The sequence below is a fragment of the Cynoglossus semilaevis genome, chromosome 5, assembly GCF_000523025.1.
Source record: "Cynoglossus semilaevis isolate Cse_v1.0 chromosome 5, Cse_v1.0, whole genome shotgun sequence".
Classification (NCBI taxonomy): domain Eukaryota; kingdom Metazoa; phylum Chordata; class Actinopteri; order Pleuronectiformes; family Cynoglossidae; genus Cynoglossus; species Cynoglossus semilaevis.
This window is the reverse complement of record NC_024311.1, coordinates 15,343,394-15,360,934: the sequence shown is the minus strand read 5'-3', so window position 1 is coordinate 15,360,934 and position 17,541 is coordinate 15,343,394. Positions and strand designations below refer to the sequence as shown.

The window sequence follows — 17,541 nt, the reverse complement described above, 5'->3', positions numbered from 1 at the left end:
CAAGCATTAATGTTTTATAAACAAAACCAAAAAACTGGAAAGAATCAAGAAAATCCTGAAAATGGATATGGAATTTGAACCTGAATGGACAAAAACAGGGGTTCCAAAGTCCCGGCTTGGGGGCCACTTCTGACCCATGAAACCCCCACACATCAGGCCCAGATGTTAGACATAATTTAATTTGGCCCTTTAGGCAATTTTTGAATTTTATTTTTAGTTTGAGACCCCTGGGCTAAAAGGATGGAAGAAGGAAATGAACTTCAATTAACAACTGGAAGATATCATATTTTTCGGACTAAGTCACACTTTTTTTTCATCCTTTGGCTGGGTTTGTGACTTATATATTAAATTATATAATTTCACATGTTCGTTATTTTCACACTGACAACCACTAGAGGGCACTCTAGCTGGCTGGTGCGACTTATACGGCGGAGTGACTTATAGTCTGGAAATTATGGTAAATACAAACATTATGAATGAGAATCTATACAAATATATACAGACGCTAATGAAACGTCAATTTCAGATTTATTAGCTCATTAGCTCCGATGTCATGTAGCCTTAATCAGGCCCATTTTGAATTCTTTTTTTTTTTTTTAACTTCTCATATGTTGGTTTATTTACCTTGTCCTCATGTGCTGTCGGGGCTGGCAGTTCTTCCTCACTGGTTAGAAAATAAACACATCAGATCACTGCACGGTTTTAGAAACTATTCAGACACTGAACTTAACACGAGACGGAACTCACTGCATGAAGCCAAAACGATCGGTGACTTTGTAGACGCTGTAGTCAGCATCTTCCCAGGGGTCGATCTCCACGCCGCCCTGCCTGCCCTGGAAATACAGACACACACACTTCGATTTACAAGGGTTTTTATTGTCAGACCAAAGACGCAAAAAAAAAACAAAAAAAAAACAATAAAATGGTGTAAATCTGTGATTTTAAGAACCAGGATTAATATTAAGTTACGACTCCATGTTGGTCTGGACACCTGATCTGTGGACCGTGGACACGAGTCAACGGCAGCCGAGTGTGTCAGAGCTGTGGCTCCTGCTAACCTGAACCCCTCTGCAGTACATCAACACCATCTTCTGTGCTAAAAGCTGTCGAGCTAAATTTAACCTCAGACTGACACCATCACCAACACCACCCCCCCCCCCCCCCCCCCCCCCCCCCCCCCCCACCTCAGCCCTCAACTCTGCATCATCCCAGCTACCACTCTTGAGTTTTCCATGAAGGTATATATATATATATATATATATATATATACACATATTTATACAAATATATATTTTTATATATATACTTATATATATATATATTTATTTTACATATATACGTGTATATATATATACATATATATGTATACACATATACATAAATATACATATGTATATATATGTATAAACATATATATACATATATACATACATATATACATATATACATACACATATACATACATATATACATATATGTACACATACATATATATAAACACATATATACATATATATATACATATGTGTGTATATATATATATATATATGTGAATATGAATAATATATGAATGAAGGAGAAATCTGAACACCTGATGTTAATACAGTTATTCAACTGTGTTATTATTGCACTGTGCAGGAACATTCACCTTCCATCACCCACACGTTCACACCCACACACGTTTCTCAGCATTTTTGTTGCTTTTATAACTACAACACAAAGTACATGACGAGTTACTTCAACTCCTACAGAAATACAAAAAAAAAAGAATAAAAAAACAGGAACGGTGGTTAATCCTTGTCCTGACTCGTTACAATTACCACACAATTAAAATATTATATCACAAAAAATACAAGGGACGTGTTTGTTAAAAGTCAGAATCAAAATTAATATAAGTCGTTTTTATTTTATTTATTTTTTTAAAGGTGAAATAAAGGTAATAGATTTGACCTGAATCTGAATGATTTACTCACAGTCGCATATTTCAGGATGATCTCAGCACGTTCTTCTGCAATCAGAGTCTCGATGTCTTTCTTCATGTCAGTGACTGTAAAAAAAAAAAGAGTGGAAAAACAATTTGGCATGAACAAGTAAAACCGATACAGTTCCATGTGGGCTGGATCAGTGGGCTGGACCAGTGGGCCGTGCTGCTACACTGAATTAAACATACGTCATACGTCATATCTCCAGATGATTTGTGTTTCGTATAGCAGCTCATTGATGGATTTAAAAGTGAACACATCAGATCAGATTAGTTGATTACTATGACTACGACTGGAATGTCAGCATTCTGCTAGCTAACCGGTGCTGAGGGGGAAGCTAACACCTGAGTGGCAGGAAATACATCATTTCTATATCAGAAAAATTTAAGACGTCCTAACAGTCAGTAACTGGTTGAGACAAAACAGTCGTTCAAAACAGTTTTAAAATACTTTCAGCATCTTGACAGATAGATGGATGGATGGATAGATGGATGGATAGATGGATGGATAGATAGATAGAAAGCACTTTATTAATAGATAGTTAATAGATAGTCACTTCTAAAAATACAATAAACATTATGACTAAATATCACATTCACTTCACTTCACTCTCAGTCTCATCTTAGTCCACTGTAAATTCCCATCCATCCATCTGACTATTTCATTTATAGACAGAAATGCAACAAAACGTACTACAACTACTACAACAATTTTGTTTTAAAAAAAACTCTCTCACCCACTGTTCTCCAGAAGCGTCTGAATTCTAGAGCTTTCACTTTTGAGCTTCACCAATCCAAAGCCTTGGTACGTTGACATTTTCTAATCAAATCCCAAAGTCTCTTTTCCAAATTTCCGTTCACTCTGAACATCAACTGTGTCCGCCAACGTTTTAACAGCGCATTTAAAGTCGTGGTAGAAGCTTTTTTTTTTTCAAACAGAGCTTTTGATCAGCTCAGCTGCAGCCGAGACCAACAGTTTGCAGAGGCTCCGGCAGAAAGGTTAATGCCTTACAGGAGCTTTAAACACGAGCCGTCATCTGAAGGATATGGCAGCGCCTGCATGTGGTCAGAGCACTAAATCACAGAGGGAGCGTTGGCTGAGGGCCCAGTGAGAAGGGTGGAGGCCCCGAACCGGGAGAGCAGACCTGGCTCGACCTGACAGGAGGTCTGACAGCCCTGGAAGTTAGTCGTTTTCTCTAAGAAGTTACACACACACACACACACACACACAGACACATTGGATGATTTATAATGAGGGTCGGCCCGTGCACATGGTTTGAAGTCATGACTTCATTAAACAAACTCCATTTACAGAGTTTGAGAGGTGGGTTCTGGTCGTCTCCAGTCAGACTTTCAGGGGTGTAATTAAAAGACGGAGGGAAAAGAAAACTGTTTTTTTATGACTATACGTTGGTCGGTCCATATGAACTTTTACAGCTCCTCTAGGTTCTGTATTTAGCTCTGAGTAAATGTGGACCATGACTGGAGAAGTTCAGGGAGAGAGAAAACACTCCTTACATCCGCAGACACATCACTACAGTCAGAGACAGGCAGGGGGCAGTGTCTCCTCTGCCATCATGATAAAAAAGAAAAAAAAGTACATAAAAATAAATTTTCCACTGAGCTGTGTTAAAGATGCATTTTTAATATGACTCTACGTATTTTTTTTAAATTTTATTAAAAATTAAAAATTGCAGAATTTAAGTATTTCGCATCATCAAATACAGAGCAGAAATCCCTGAGGTGAAGCAGTGTAGGGCTGTGCCTCACATCCAACACAAACTGGGTCACATGACACGTGCCCGTTTCTGTTCCTCAGCATTTCACCAACATGAACTTTACAGAAATATTTGTTCTACATCAGGATTCTCTACCAGACCATAAACTGTCATTAAAACTAATACTGACAGATATGATACAATATTTATATATAAATACATTATGATATTTTTTTTTCTTTAGTCAAAATAATCAATATATATATTGAAGAAATATGTGTTTGTTCCACTGAGAAACACACTTTAATTGGCACTAACCCTTTAGCTGCGTGAAAACAGGTGTTAACCTTTGGGTCGCAAACCACCATTTAAGAATCACCGTTTTATGTGAAGGTGTATTAGAGCACAATATTAAACCATATTGGTGTCATTAAGGGTCAGAAAATAATCGACCATCTTCATGGACTCCATCACACGGATGCTCAAACTGCCCTTGTGCCCTAGAGCACGACGTTGCCCCCCAACGTCTCCAGACCCCGTCGACCCACTGACGGGATTTAGACACGTTTATTTTCTCGGGTAAACAAACCCTCAGCCTGATGAGGAGAGACAGAACCATGACGCCGATGACGTGACATTCCCACACACACACACACACACGCTGCCAGTATTAGAGTCGATCAACTAATCGGTGATTATCAAACAACAGCAGCAGACAGCAGGAAACCTGAGAGTGTATGAAATAAAAATATATATTACCGTGTTTGCGTATTTCAGCGCTATCGGTGCGGCAACGTAGCTATGGCTCCTCCTGGCATTCTCCAGTAAAAGTGCAGCTCCAACAGCACGAACCACCGGCGGACAAAACAAAGCCTTTTCTTCTCCGTCACTGCATCGTTAACCATAAACAGCGCATGTACCGACAGACACGCATCAGTCCACGCTCCTAAATGCACAAAGCGGGTTTGAGGATCCGGGCAATGAACAGGCGCCGCACCGTGGCAGTCGTCAGCCGAGAGAGGGCCGTCAGGTCCGGCCTTAAAGACACAGAACCTCTCCGCGGTACAGCATGAGTCCTGGTACTACACAGGCACCCGCGAGATCAGCTATCCTTGTTAGGACACGGCGTTGACTACAGCTGTGCAGGAGTAGACCTGGACCTAGATCTGAACCTGAACCTGTACCTGATCCTCCAGAGACCAGGAGGTCGTTTTGTTGTCATTAGTATCCGGTTTGGTCCTTATTAAGACTGCCTGCCCTTTAATGCGCCTGATTAGAAAAGAATAGGTTTTAAAAAATGCATTAAAAAAAAAAAAAAAAATCAGTGTAGGCACAACAGTGTTACGAAGTGCCGCCATCTACTGGTGAGTTAAATTAGCGCAGGCACACGCAACAAAAACAAAACAGATGTTTCGTTGTGTTCTGACTCATATTATTGGACTTTTATTAGATTATTGAAAAGATAATTAAGAATATTTTTTTCAATTTAATTTTTTTGTTAATATTAACTAAATTTTAGTACATTTTTCATACACTGTCCATCAATATTTGTCCGCTGCTTAAATAAAAACCCATTTCTTCAAACATTGTGTAAAAATCTGTATTCATTCATTGACTGTCTGATGGATTAAAGCCAAAATATATTTAACTTTATAGTAGAAATATGAACATTTATTTAAAGGGACATTAAACGTCTATTGCAATTTCAAGACAACAGCACAATATGATAGAAATACCAAGTCAAATGATGATGTGATTTTCTTTTATTGAATATATAAAACAATTAAGTGCAAGTGATTCACAAAAGGACGGAACAAAGCAAAAATAACAACAGACTCAAAAGAAAAAATATTTGGTATAAAAATGTTCAGGCAGCTGAACTCACACTTATATGTAACATAGGTTTAAAAAGAAAAAAGAAAAAGTGCAAAGGACATAGATGGTGGATGAGTGCATAAGAAAAATAATTATTTCACACAATTATATCTTTCAGGGTGACTCACAGGTTTCCAAAAATATCTAACAACATCACACATTTAGTCACACGTGTTAACAGCCAAACAGCCTGTATAAATTGTGATTTTATCCATGGATTACACAGTGTTTACTGTCTCACAGACATATAGTGATAAGAAACATTAAACAAATACACAGTTAAACCTATTCACGTTATGTTTTACCTACTGACCAATCATATTAGCCTGTGTCTGTGGCTCATTTACCTCCATTCAACCAGTGTATTTATCTCCCTGATTCATGTGATGAATATATTTGTTTAAAATTACTTTATATGGATTTTATTCATTACCTCTTGTTTAGACTGCCAATACAAACAACAGGAAATGTCAAAATAATTTGTTATCAATAGCCAATACAAATGACAGGAAATGTCAAAATAATTTGTTATTTCAGCCAATAATAAAAACACAACATTATTTCATTTCCTGATTTTCAAACCTGTTTAAATATACCCATTTTAAGATACAAAAACACACAAACAAACAAACAAAAAAACAGTTCAATACTCGCTTAGTTTACCCAGGCGTAGGCAAAGAGGCCACTTGGCTTCCACAGATCACACTGTGCTCTAGAATAATTCTGGACCAAAGAGAGATTGTTGGACAGGAGAGCTGTGGCTGCTGGGAACTCAGGCCAAGTCTCTTCCATCCTACCTGTAAGACAGACGATGTGTAGGTGTTAAATGTTAAATATTTGAATGAAATCACAGACAGTAAACACATCACCTGACTGACGACAAACACGAGTCACCAATAACTCAAATATATTTATATATTTTATTTCTCTCAGACAAAGGAAATCAAATAAAGAACATCGTTTGTTTGTTTGTTTTGTTTTTTTTTCTCACCTGTTTTGGCGAAGTCCACAAGGTGCTGAGTGATTACACTCTGGAAGCCCACAAGGTGCTGAGTGATTACACTCTGGAAGCTCTTGTCCTCATCAGACGGAGGCTTTCCCAGGACAAACTCCAGTCCTCCAAAGAAGGCTATGGCGTCCAGACCGTGGAAGGAGAAGCGGCTGGGGAACTGCAGCAGACCAGCAGAAACGCTCACCGCCGCAGACGGAGTGTGTTTCACAACGTAGCGGTACACGGGGCTGCTCAGTGCAGCTGCGGGCGGGAGCGTTGAGAATCAGACAGGGTTAGTCAACGCCAACACCAACACAGCTGCTGCTGAGACTCCACCACCAATCACAGGTTACCTGCAGCTCTGAGAGTCAGCTCATTATTGGGACAGGTGACCCTGATGTCGGACACCATGGTGGTGTAGGCCCTCTCTGGGCAGCGGTCCTTGGTGGGACACAGCACTGAGCTCGGGTACAGGTCCAGAGCATCTCTGGTTAGATTCTCACTGAAGGACTGAAGTTTTTCTGTGTTAAGTGAAGGCAGAGAAAATACACACTGAAAATGTTACATGATGCCTCCTAACGGCCAAAGAAGGTACTGCAGCACTTGTGCAATTTGCTTTTAATTTATTGCTTGTGGTTATTAAATCGATTGCACAGTCCTTAAATAGTCAGTTTGTGTAGTTCTGGCGTTTTAGTTTTTTGTTTTGTTTGTTTTTTTGCCTTATTTTTATTTATATTTAAATACAATTATTTAATAATTTAAATAATATTATATTTATAATTAATGACCCTCATAGACCCAGAACTTTTTGTCACCTCTCACAAACCACCTGTAGTCCTCCCACATCCAGATGGAGATGTTTTCAGCGTGAGGTCTAGGACAAAGAGACAACACTTAGTAAATAACATCTCGCAGTGTTTAAAAAAAAAACTAAACTAAACTAAATGACCTCTGACCTGTAGTCTGCCTCCTGCTCCGTTGTCCCCACAAGGAACGGGACGTCGCTGAAGCCTTCCTTTCTCTCCCAGACCTCAAAAGGTGACGTTTTTAGGACAACGCCGTCAATCACTGTCAACGGGTTAAGGAAACGCCCTCTGGTGGGAAGGGCTGTCATGTCATCTGCTGCCAACGGTGGATAGTCCTATAAGAGCAGTTATCTATTATTATCTTTAATTACCTGTTAGAATATTAGGTCGACAGAGGAGGAGGTAAAGTTTTCGACTGTAGTATAACTACTAGTATAAAGTACACAGTCTAGGCTTGGGTACTTTGACTCGTTTGTACAGATTAGCTCACAAACAACAAACTTTTTTTTTTCCAACCTGTAGGATCTGTTTGACCGAGAGATCCCTGAGACACTTCACGTCTTTGCAGCCGGTCTTTTTCTGGAAGACAAGGTTGTTGGACTCGGCCTGTTTCAGCGTCACATTGTGAATGAACGGGCCGCTCATGTCCACCGCTGCATGGAAGAGACCCTTTGCCAGTGGTGATGTCATCAAGGTCAACACTGAGGTTCATCAAAAAAAAACAAAACAATTAAGTTTAGAAAATTAGACAACATTTGTTCACTTGTTTTTTTATACCTGAGCTCTGTCCAAACACGGTGACTTTCCCAGGGTCTCCTCCAAATTCGTGGATGTTCTTCTGGACCCACTTGAGTGCTGCAATCTGGTCTAAGATTCCATAATTCCCTGTGTGTGAGCAAGGACGGAAGAAGTAGATCAGTTAGAAACGGATACTGTAAGACCTGACCTTGTTTCTAAATCAGAAACAGAAGAAAATTGGGACAACAGACAGTCCGGTGTCCCATTTCTCAACAGAAACTACACCTGCTCACTGGAACTGACCAGGAAATATGATATATTTTTGTTATTATTATGTTGCATATCCTCCTATTTTATTTGGAGGACTCTTGATATCCAGCAGGTTAAACACGTCATGTACAGTTTTTTCTGACAGACCTGAGGTGTTTGTTGAAGAACCCTCTCTCAGTATCTCCAGTGCCAGGAAGCCCAAAGCGTTGAGTCTATAATTGAAGCTGACGTAAACGACTCCCGTGTCGGCAGCGAGCTTCTCTGTGGGCGAGTAGCCCTCCTCTCCACCGCTGAGCGTGTGCAGGTGTCCTCCGTGGATCCACACCATGACAGGTAGCTTAGCGTCAGCCTTCAGTGTTGGTGACCACACGTTGATGAAGAGGCAGTCCTCCCTGCCAATCATCTTGGCCGTGCCCGAAACCGGGCGTACCTGAGGACATATACTGCCGAAGCGGCCTGCGTCAGTCACCGTGCTCTTACAGGTCGTTGGTGCCTCTGGTGGGGCCCAACGCAGAACGCCGATCGGCGGATCAGCGTAGGGCATACCTTTAAAGGAGTAGGCTCCATTTTTCTAAAAAAAAAAAAAATTACAATTACAACAAAACTGAAAGAGCAAAATGTCTGAGTTTGAACTATTTATTGTAAGTAGTGATGTCCGATATTAACTTTTTGACAATATCCGATATTATTATTATATAACAATTTTGGATTCTATTATCAACCGATACCGTTATAGGCCTGATAATATTTATTTATGTATCTGTACTAACCACTGTATTGAGTTGTTGGCACCAGCATTCTGCATACAATCAATTAAAATAAATTAACCAAATAAGCTGCAATACTGCCACCTAGTGAGTTTCACTTTCATATTCAGCCATTTTTCACCAAAACTATTTTTAGGGCACATGTCATTTGACGAAACTCGGGCATTGCGTTATCAGGTTTTCATTAACGGATGAAATACCGATAATGATTCTTACAGATATTTAATAGTTAAGATAATATCGGGTTGATAATATCGGTCGGCCGATATTATCGGACATCCCTAATTGTAAGCCTTTAATTTTGTCTCCATGCGTTGACCTTGTGATTGACTAGTGGCAATGGATGGAACTACATTTTGCATTTGAAAAAAAAAAAAAAACAAAAAAACAATGCAATCAGTATGAGTTATATAATAAATAGGGAAGACTGTGTGACGATCTGTACTCACATATCTTCCCCTGAACTCTCCACAATCGGTCACCACCTGGACAAGACCTGACGGCAGAGTCTTAGCCACGTAGGCCAGGTAGGCTGCTAGAGCCAGCAGGGTAACAACACCAAGACAAATGAAGAAGATACAGCGTCTGGACAGCACCACGAAAGGACTTATATACTGTCTGTGACGGACGTACTGCACATTGTCCTCATCCTCATCCTGAACGAGGTACCTGTACTCGGTCCTCGCAGGGACCACAAATCCGTCCTCATTCATCTCCGCTCTTTAAAACACACACAAAAACCAAAACTATTTGCCACCAAACAAACAGGTGCAACAAGGAAAGACATGTGTCTGTGTATGTTGTTTTAACAGGTTATGTAACCACACTTGAACCCCTACTTGAACTGCAGTTTTATGTTTTATTTTTTTTAACTATGTATGGTTTTATTTTACTTTTTATTATTCAGTATTAAGATTACAACTTGTACAACCTGGTGTTAAGTGGTTCAAAACTAAAAGTAAGCAGAAAAAACATAACAATATGTGGATATGACAGACAGGAAATGCCAGAGGACAATACTGATACTTATTTACTGAGAAAATCAAAGTTGTTGCTACAGTTTTTGTACCAATAATAATATATTTTTTTTATAAAACCCACAATCATCACCTTGCTACTGCTCCCCTAATGATGGGTTAAAAGCAGAGGCTCAGTTTCGTTGTATCTTCGTGGTACAATAACAATGCAGACCATAAAAAAGGCCTAAAGAGTCCAAATATGTAAATAAAAATACAATAGTAAAACAATAGGATAATAAAAACAATATGTAAAATCATAAATAATACACAAATAAAAAATAGTAATTAAAAAATAAAAAAACAACATCTTTTGTTACGGCTCCTCTCGTTGTTTTGTTGACTGTCATGTTTTCCTGCAGAGGCTAAGAGTTTTATCCGACTTTAACCTCAACTACATTGACTTTTTTTTTACCTTTAACTTCGTCTCTCGCGCACAGACAACACAGAAACAAACACTGAGAGATGTTTTAATTTCACTCACCATATCCCGTCAACATTTTAGTCTCACACGAAGCAACAAAACTTGACTGTCAAACTTGACGCACTTCAGCCGAGCTCCCTCAGGGTGGAGAGGACAAAACGCATGTCTCCGCCCTCCTCCTCCTACGTCACACATTTAAAGAGACAGTACACGAGTGGATATTCCACGCTTGCTAAACGTTTGCTATCATTTTGTGTGTTTGTTGCTAAATTAACTTAATTAACGTTTTTATTTAAGCCTCATTTGGCGTAAAACAACACATACTTACGGTTGTCAAGTTGACAGAAAAAAAGATGTATTAGTAGAATTAATATTAATAGTTTTAATAACAATAAAACACAAAAACATTTGTAGTAGCATATTTTTCCCACTAGAGTTCGCCATTTATACAGAAATGGAAAAAACGACACCCCTTTAGAACTACACTATTCTTGATTCAAATGTAGAACCTCGTTTGCATACACATCAAATTCAGTGACGTATACTTGAAAATTAGACTTGACGTCTCAAATTGATCATTATATGGTTTTGAATTTAACTTATTTGAATTTAACAGTATTGTCTTAACCTTGTATTGAAGAGCTCACTGTTACGAGCTGAGAATGTTCCAATCATTTTTGGACCACGTTCATTTCTGAACTTCTGGCGAACCCTAGTGGGACGGATAAGACATAACGTCCAAAATTATTTTTTTTTCTTTTTGAAACTAAATTATATTATCCTTTAAGTTAGATTGTGTAACCTTTTTTTATAACTTTGATAATAAACACGTGGATGAATTATTTTATTTTATTTTTATTTTGCCTGAAGGAGCTCTTCCATCAGGAGCAGGGTTTCTCTATGTCCTCATAAGACTCATACGTTATCAAATGATCTTCTGCAAGAACGAGGACATATAGATATTTGGCCAACGTGTCCACTAGATGTTGCTACACTCTACCCAGTTGAATTTTAAAGGTTGCATACAAAGATGTTGACTAAAAACATTTATAAAAGGAATTAATTAACCTCTGTTTGAAAATATCTAACACAATCATGAGGGGGAAAAAATATAATTGGATTTTCCTGGTGAGAAAGAGATTTATAACGACAACGACAGGCTGAATCTGCTTTGTACAGTGTGACTTAAATAAACTGGGTTTCAGGCAGACAGCGTTTATCTTCTCCTCCGGTTCTCTCTGGCAGCACAAACAGCTGTGGCAGTGGAATACACACACACACACACACACACACAGATACTTGTTTTGAGCAACGTAAGTGGGTGTAACTGGTAGGATCTGATACGAATGCCAAGTACGTCCCCCCTCAGGGCCGCCACGGTCATGCTTCATTTCCACTGCAGCTTGGGCCAAAGAACAAGGCGTCTTTGCCACATGTGAATTAATTACATATCTGTATCTGACTGTCAGACGAACTGTAAGATAATGAGTGAGATTCCATGGCAGCACGTGCTCGTTTACACAGTTACAATGACATTATCTTAAAGTAATAAAAGCGTCAGATAGTCACAGAGCTCCACGGTGTCTTTATTTGACAGGGGGGAAAGAAAAAAAAACTTGTTTTGAATGACAAAACAGGAGACAGCACGAAGACGCAGGCAAACGTTACTGCAGCAGATTCATCACAGTGATTTAAATACAGAGTGTCGTCACGTCTACACAGGACTGACAGTAGTTTCTACGGCTGCACTAAATCAACAAAATCCATTACCTGGCAGAAGATGAATCACAGTTATTTGTCATGCAGATGGGTAAAAAAACTGCCTCTCACAAATGTTTGTTTTTTGTTTGTTTATATATATATATATAGTCTGACACCTATGACAAACAGCAGCTGCTGTCACGTTACAGGGTTTACCTGACGCAGTATGAATACTTCACTGTGTACGTGTGTGTATTTCCTATAATATATTTTAAATAGTATTGTCTCTGTATAATGAAACATCCCTTATTTTGTCCAGTGTTTTTTACATTCTACTGCAAAAACATGCAGCTAAGAAGAAAACTTCATCACTAGTGCCAGCAGTTATGACTTATGGTTTGTTTTGCCCAACTTGGTTTTTTTCTTTCTGGCTTTTGTTGTACTGTGTTCAGTTTTCATGTCGAGCCAAACCAGAAGCACAATTACCATCATTTTCCATAATTGCTACTGTCTAAAAAAAAAAAAACTACAAGAGTGCAAGATAATAGCCTGAATGTAAAGTTCTGAGTTCTGCTGACAAAATTCTACCAGTGGCTCTGCAACATAATTCATGCAAATCTGTAGGAGTAGGAGGTGGAACCAAAAAATCAAATGGATTAAACTGGAGATGATGAATGATAATCAGTTAGGTGAATACTGGGAATGCAGAACTATATAAAAAAAAAACACACACTCCAAACAATCAAATATAAATTAAACTAAAGTGATACCACTTTGATCTGGACAGTATTTTCTATTGGGCCTCGTACAAACTACATCAACATGAAAGTACTACACATGAAAACTCAGCTCAGAGCCTGAAAAAAACGTCGCAACTTCAGCAGAGGACGGTTTACTGTAAAATCATACAGGACACTCCATGATTGACCATCACACAGTTTAGGAATTGGGTCTGGGGCCAAAGAGCTTTGTGGACCTAACTGACGGTGCACGGGTCGTCCCTGCAGGGTCTGACGTCTCCTTGCAGTAACTGGATCATGACAGCCTTGGCCAGGTAGCTGGAGGTGCCTCTCTTCCCCAGTGGTGCTGTGTTGTAGAAGGCCTCCATATTGTTCTGGAGGAACAAACAAACAAACAAACAAACATGTTGTGATTCATACAATGCAAAACTACTGGAACTGCTCTTCAAAATATGTGATATATAATATATTTTATACAAATATATAATATACATATTTTGTATTATTATTTATTGTTGTTGTTGCTGAAAACAGACATTCACTACAGCATGAAACCTCTCCACTAGGTGTCGCTAAATCCTACTGTGTGTACTCCGGAGCTGAGACACCATATATAGTCCTCTACCTGTTTTTCTATTCCTTCAAAAACACTGCAGTCCCTCTGGAAATCATTGAAGGCTTCCTTCACCAGTCGGTCCAGATCCACCTTGTCGCTGAACTCCAGCTCCGGGTTTCTCTCCAGCACGATGGACACCACCATCAGCAACTAGCCGCGAAGTCCAGACACAAGAGGACACACTGTATACATCTGTTTGTAACTGCATATATGTGGTACTTTGTTGGTGTCGTGTCTCGTCGTACCTCCACTATGAGTTGTCTGTACTCCGGCAGGACGAGGTTCTTCAGAGTGTCCTCCACCAGCAGCGAGAAGTTCATCTCGTACATGGTCATGTCAGACAGTGTGGGCTGCTGCACAGGGACATTTAGAGACCGACAGTGGTCAATGTCTATCTGATTTCTATTTTTATCATACGGTAAACAGATGTCGGTACATATACATATATACATATATAAATATATAAATATATAAATATATCAATATATGAATATATAAATATGTTTATATATATTTATATATGAACTGTATATATGTGTATATATTTATATATATTTATATATGTATATATATACATATATATACATATATAAATATATAAATATGTATTTATATATGAACTGTATATATGTGTATATATTTATATATATTTATATATGAACAGTATATATGTGTATATATTTATATATATTTATATATGTATATATATGTATATATATACATATATAAATATATATATACATATGCACACATATATACATATATATTTATATAAAATAAAAATTAAATATAACATGTTTAATTTGACCTAATTAGTATGAAAATAATTATGTATTTGCAAATCGTTTGTCTGTGTCTTGTCTGCGCTAGGACGCTATTTATGATGCTAAACGTTAGTAATATTTCCAGGTTATTTTGTGTTGAAAACACATCCTCAGTGTTGTACAGTACAGCGCTGTATGACACGTTTCCCATTAGTGGTGATGAAGGAGAGAACTGTGAAGTGGAGGCAGCTACCTGTGGGAGATGATTCCCAGCCACCAGGAGACCGTTGGGGGTCCTCTCCAGAATCTGCCACACGCGGTCATAAAAGCCTGGAGGCGTTCTGTTCAGAGAGCCATCAATCTGACGCCTGTTCAGCCAAGACCTGGGGTTAAACGAGAGCTGAAGTGATCCTTATAGACCGAAGCATAAAAGTCACGTCCGCTGAGCTGATTTATATTTATCAGATCGGACACGATGAGACAACAGACCTGATAAGGCACCGAAAGGAGGAAGAAAGATACGTTTAAAAAAAGAATGCACATAATTGCTTCAGGTTAAAGACGGAACTCCTCCTCCTCCTCCTCCTCCTCCTCCTCCTCCTCTGAAGCAGCTAGACAGTGATGAGAAACCCTGATTCAGTCAAGGTGGGCTAAAAGACTACCTGCTGGTCTGCTGTGTCTGCAGGACGTCCAGCAGCAGCTGCTTGATGTCACTGGGGGAGAGCTGGTATATGTCCTGTGGCGGCATGTCTCCTGCTCGGATCTTCAGTTCATGTTTCATGGCCTGGACAATCCATCTTAGAACGGACACAAATTAAAGTGATTAACTTTAAAAAAAATCTTTCTGTTGTTGTTTTTTTTTTCTTTTTAAAAAATGTTCTTTCTGTTGTTGTTTTTTTTTTCTTTTATACTTAAAATATGTTTAAGAAAACTTTTCCACATCGACGTCTGCTTTTAACCCATCACCACAGTCAGCAGGGGGCAGCATAAGCACCCGGGGAGCAGTGCCTTGCTCAGAGCACCTCAGTGGCAACTTGGCAGCTGGTGGACTCGAACCTGAAACCTTCCAGACCCCAAGTCCGAGATGTAATGATAAAACCAACAACGAACAGGATCTGACCCTCTACATCATTGTTTCCCAAAGACTGGGTCGCGACTCTCAGGTGGGTCACAAGATCAATTTTTTTGGGTCGCCTTCTATCATGTTTCCCAGGAGTTTACAAATAATGTCTATTGACTTGGGTCGTGAAGGTTTGTGACTTTTAAAATATGGGTCCCCAGAAAATAAAGTTTGGGAAACTGCGTTTTTACATGGACCAAACCACAGCCTCTCGTACCCGATCCTGATCTTGAGCATGCCGCTGAACAGCTCGGGGCTGTTGGAGATGATCCAGCCAATGTGAATGACCAGCTCCTGCTGTAGGGCGGCATCTCGCTCCCCGCCATGGGGGGAGCACTTGCTGTAGATGATGCCCTGAATCACCCCTGGTGAGAGAGGGTTGGAAATGACTTCCTCCTCGTGGCCGAATAATCCGAGGGTCACCTGGTGATCACACACACACACACAGAGGGGGAAAAAACATGCATACCACACACATACAGTTAGAGAGCAGTCACCAAACTTTCTATGGAAACAGGATTTTAACAAGGCTCTTTGTTCCTTCACTGAAAGAAAGACTCCTTTCTCAAACGTGAGCGGCGGGAAAAAAAATAAAAAATGACACGTCCCACGACCGCTCTTTTGTGTTTTGTTCCTTCTGAATGTCATCTCATGAAAATGACACCTCAGCACTCTGAAGGCTGATGAGGGGACGATGTGTGGTTCATCTTTACATGTAACCACGAGTGAGCGAAACAAAGCCTGGACACTGACGGGGGTGTGGGGGGTTTGGAGTCAACCACTTTGAATTCAAGGAGAACGCAGAGGAGTCGACCACTTTGAATTCAAGGAGAACGCAGAGTTGGGGTTTTTTCTACTGCGAGGCTAAATTTCATCCAAATTTGAATCAGAATTGACTGCGAGTGGCGTGGCACCTCTCATCTCTCCCACCCCCGCTGTTATTGTAAGCAGAGGAACGCAGCCGTCTCCAATTTTAAATCAGCCATTCCAATCATGTTGAAAGGAGCATTCCCTCGGGAAGGCAATCTATATGCAGATTCACACCTTGAGCTACTTGAGCGTAATGAAATGCCTAAAACTGTTCAGAGGGGTAAAAATGAGGTGAGATAACCAACACTCTGGAGAGGAGGCTAATCTCTGAATAACACTTGACAGGAAATGATGCGACTCAAACTCATCCAGCGTTAGTCTGGACTGAGGCAGGGGCATCAGACAAATTCACGAATCACTATATATATATATATATATATACACATACATATATATATATATGTATATATATACGTATACATATATAGACATCCACGTATGCAGGAAACGACACCATAGTTTCATTGTTTTTTTTTTTACATTAAATAAATATACACACAAACGAAAGATAAAAATTTAAAGGTGGTAAAATGTGGGTTCTCTTTTTGACAGTGTCACACTGACTATACCAGTTATCAATGTACCTGTGCCAATATTAACATATAATGAAAGCATGATTATAATGTGATGAACTAGGTTTTAAAAATAAAACTCCTCCAGTTACCTTTTTGTGTATCAAACAGCGACGTATCAATCTTTTTACACACTTAGGGGTTAAAGGAAGTGAAGCCAAGTGAATAAACGCGGGTACGGAAAATATAAGAAATCTCATGCTGCCAGCCTCACTTCAATCACGTTAGTTATGTTATGCAAATACACACGCGGTGGTAATGAGCGGGGATGGGCGGCACGGACACATGCAGCGCCTCCCATAGGATGACAGCACGAGGAGCACGTTCTTTAAATCAGTGAACATCAACACCGTGGTCCTCGTCAAACCTGATGTTGAAATCTGTGTTTCTGTACAATGACCAACTGTTCTCATTCTCTGCCCGTCCACTTACCTGCTTCCCATGCACTAATACACTAGTAATACTGGGGGCAAGGCTGTCCACTAGCTTAGTTAAGAGACTGGCGGCAAGACGGACAACGGACCTAGTGGGCGAAAAGACAAAAGAACATTTTTTTTTTTTTTTGACACAGA

The 17,541-nt window shown here is 39.5% G+C and overlaps 3 protein-coding genes across 4 annotated transcripts in view; all 3 read right to left on the bottom strand.

The window, feature by feature from the left end:
• LOC103379256 (USP6 N-terminal-like protein) overlaps positions 1–4,996 on the bottom strand; it is a 13,271-nt gene extending 8,275 nt beyond the window's left edge. Inside the window, exons 1-4 of the mRNA XM_025055874.1 lie at positions 4,459–4,996; positions 1,974–2,047; positions 748–833; positions 625–664 (exon numbers count right to left, since the gene is read on the bottom strand). Coding sequence (XP_024911642.1) covers positions 625–664; positions 748–833; positions 1,974–2,039 — 192 coding nt within the window. The 5' untranslated portion in view covers positions 2,040–2,047; positions 4,459–4,996. The remainder of the gene's footprint in view (positions 1–624; positions 665–747; positions 834–1,973; positions 2,048–4,458) is intronic.
• Positions 4,997–6,064: 1,068 nt separating this feature from the next.
• On the bottom strand, positions 6,065–10,769 carry LOC103379249 (para-nitrobenzyl esterase). Of its 2 annotated transcripts, XM_008310739.3 has the most exons (11): positions 10,647–10,769; positions 9,596–9,866; positions 8,527–8,950; positions 8,149–8,256; positions 7,888–8,072; positions 7,522–7,706; positions 7,381–7,439; positions 6,919–7,086; positions 6,613–6,826; positions 6,566–6,579; positions 6,065–6,371 (listed from the first exon to the last, which is right to left on the bottom strand). In XM_008310739.3, exons 2-11 carry the CDS (start codon positions 9,857–9,859, stop codon positions 6,229–6,231), a joined length of 1,764 nt encoding a protein of 587 aa, XP_008308961.1. In that variant the 5' UTR covers positions 9,860–9,866; positions 10,647–10,769; the 3' UTR covers positions 6,065–6,228. The 2 variants fall into 2 exon arrangements, with proteins under 2 accessions (XP_008308961.1, XP_008308960.1); XM_008310738.3 differs by having other exon boundaries at positions 6,566–6,826.
• A 1,382-nt stretch (positions 10,770–12,151) lies between these two features.
• phkb (phosphorylase kinase, beta) overlaps positions 12,152–17,541 on the bottom strand; it is a 71,485-nt gene continuing 66,095 nt past the window's right edge. The window contains exons 25-31 of the mRNA XM_008310740.3: positions 17,402–17,492; positions 15,745–15,950; positions 15,070–15,204; positions 14,661–14,790; positions 13,889–13,996; positions 13,653–13,793; positions 12,152–13,401 (exon numbers count right to left, since the gene is read on the bottom strand). Coding sequence (XP_008308962.1) covers positions 13,264–13,401; positions 13,653–13,793; positions 13,889–13,996; positions 14,661–14,790; positions 15,070–15,204; positions 15,745–15,950; positions 17,402–17,492 — 949 coding nt within the window. The 3' untranslated portion in view covers positions 12,152–13,263. The remainder of the gene's footprint in view (positions 13,402–13,652; positions 13,794–13,888; positions 13,997–14,660; positions 14,791–15,069; positions 15,205–15,744; positions 15,951–17,401; positions 17,493–17,541) is intronic.

Bases quoted from the DNA above. Each gene is read 5' to 3' on its own strand.
- LOC103379249 (XM_008310738.3), bottom strand. From the start codon at position 9,859: ATGAATGAGGACGGATTTGTGGTCCCTGCGAGGACCGAGTACAGGTAC. The intron at 8,951-9,595 runs GTGAGTACAGAT...TTTTTTTTTTAG, and splicing joins GAGAGTTCAGGGGAAGATAT to AAAAATGGAGCCTACTCCTT. The intron at 6,827-6,918 runs GTAACCTGTGAT...TCCCGCCCGCAG, and splicing joins GCTGACTCTCAGAGCTGCAG to CTGCACTGAGCAGCCCCGTG.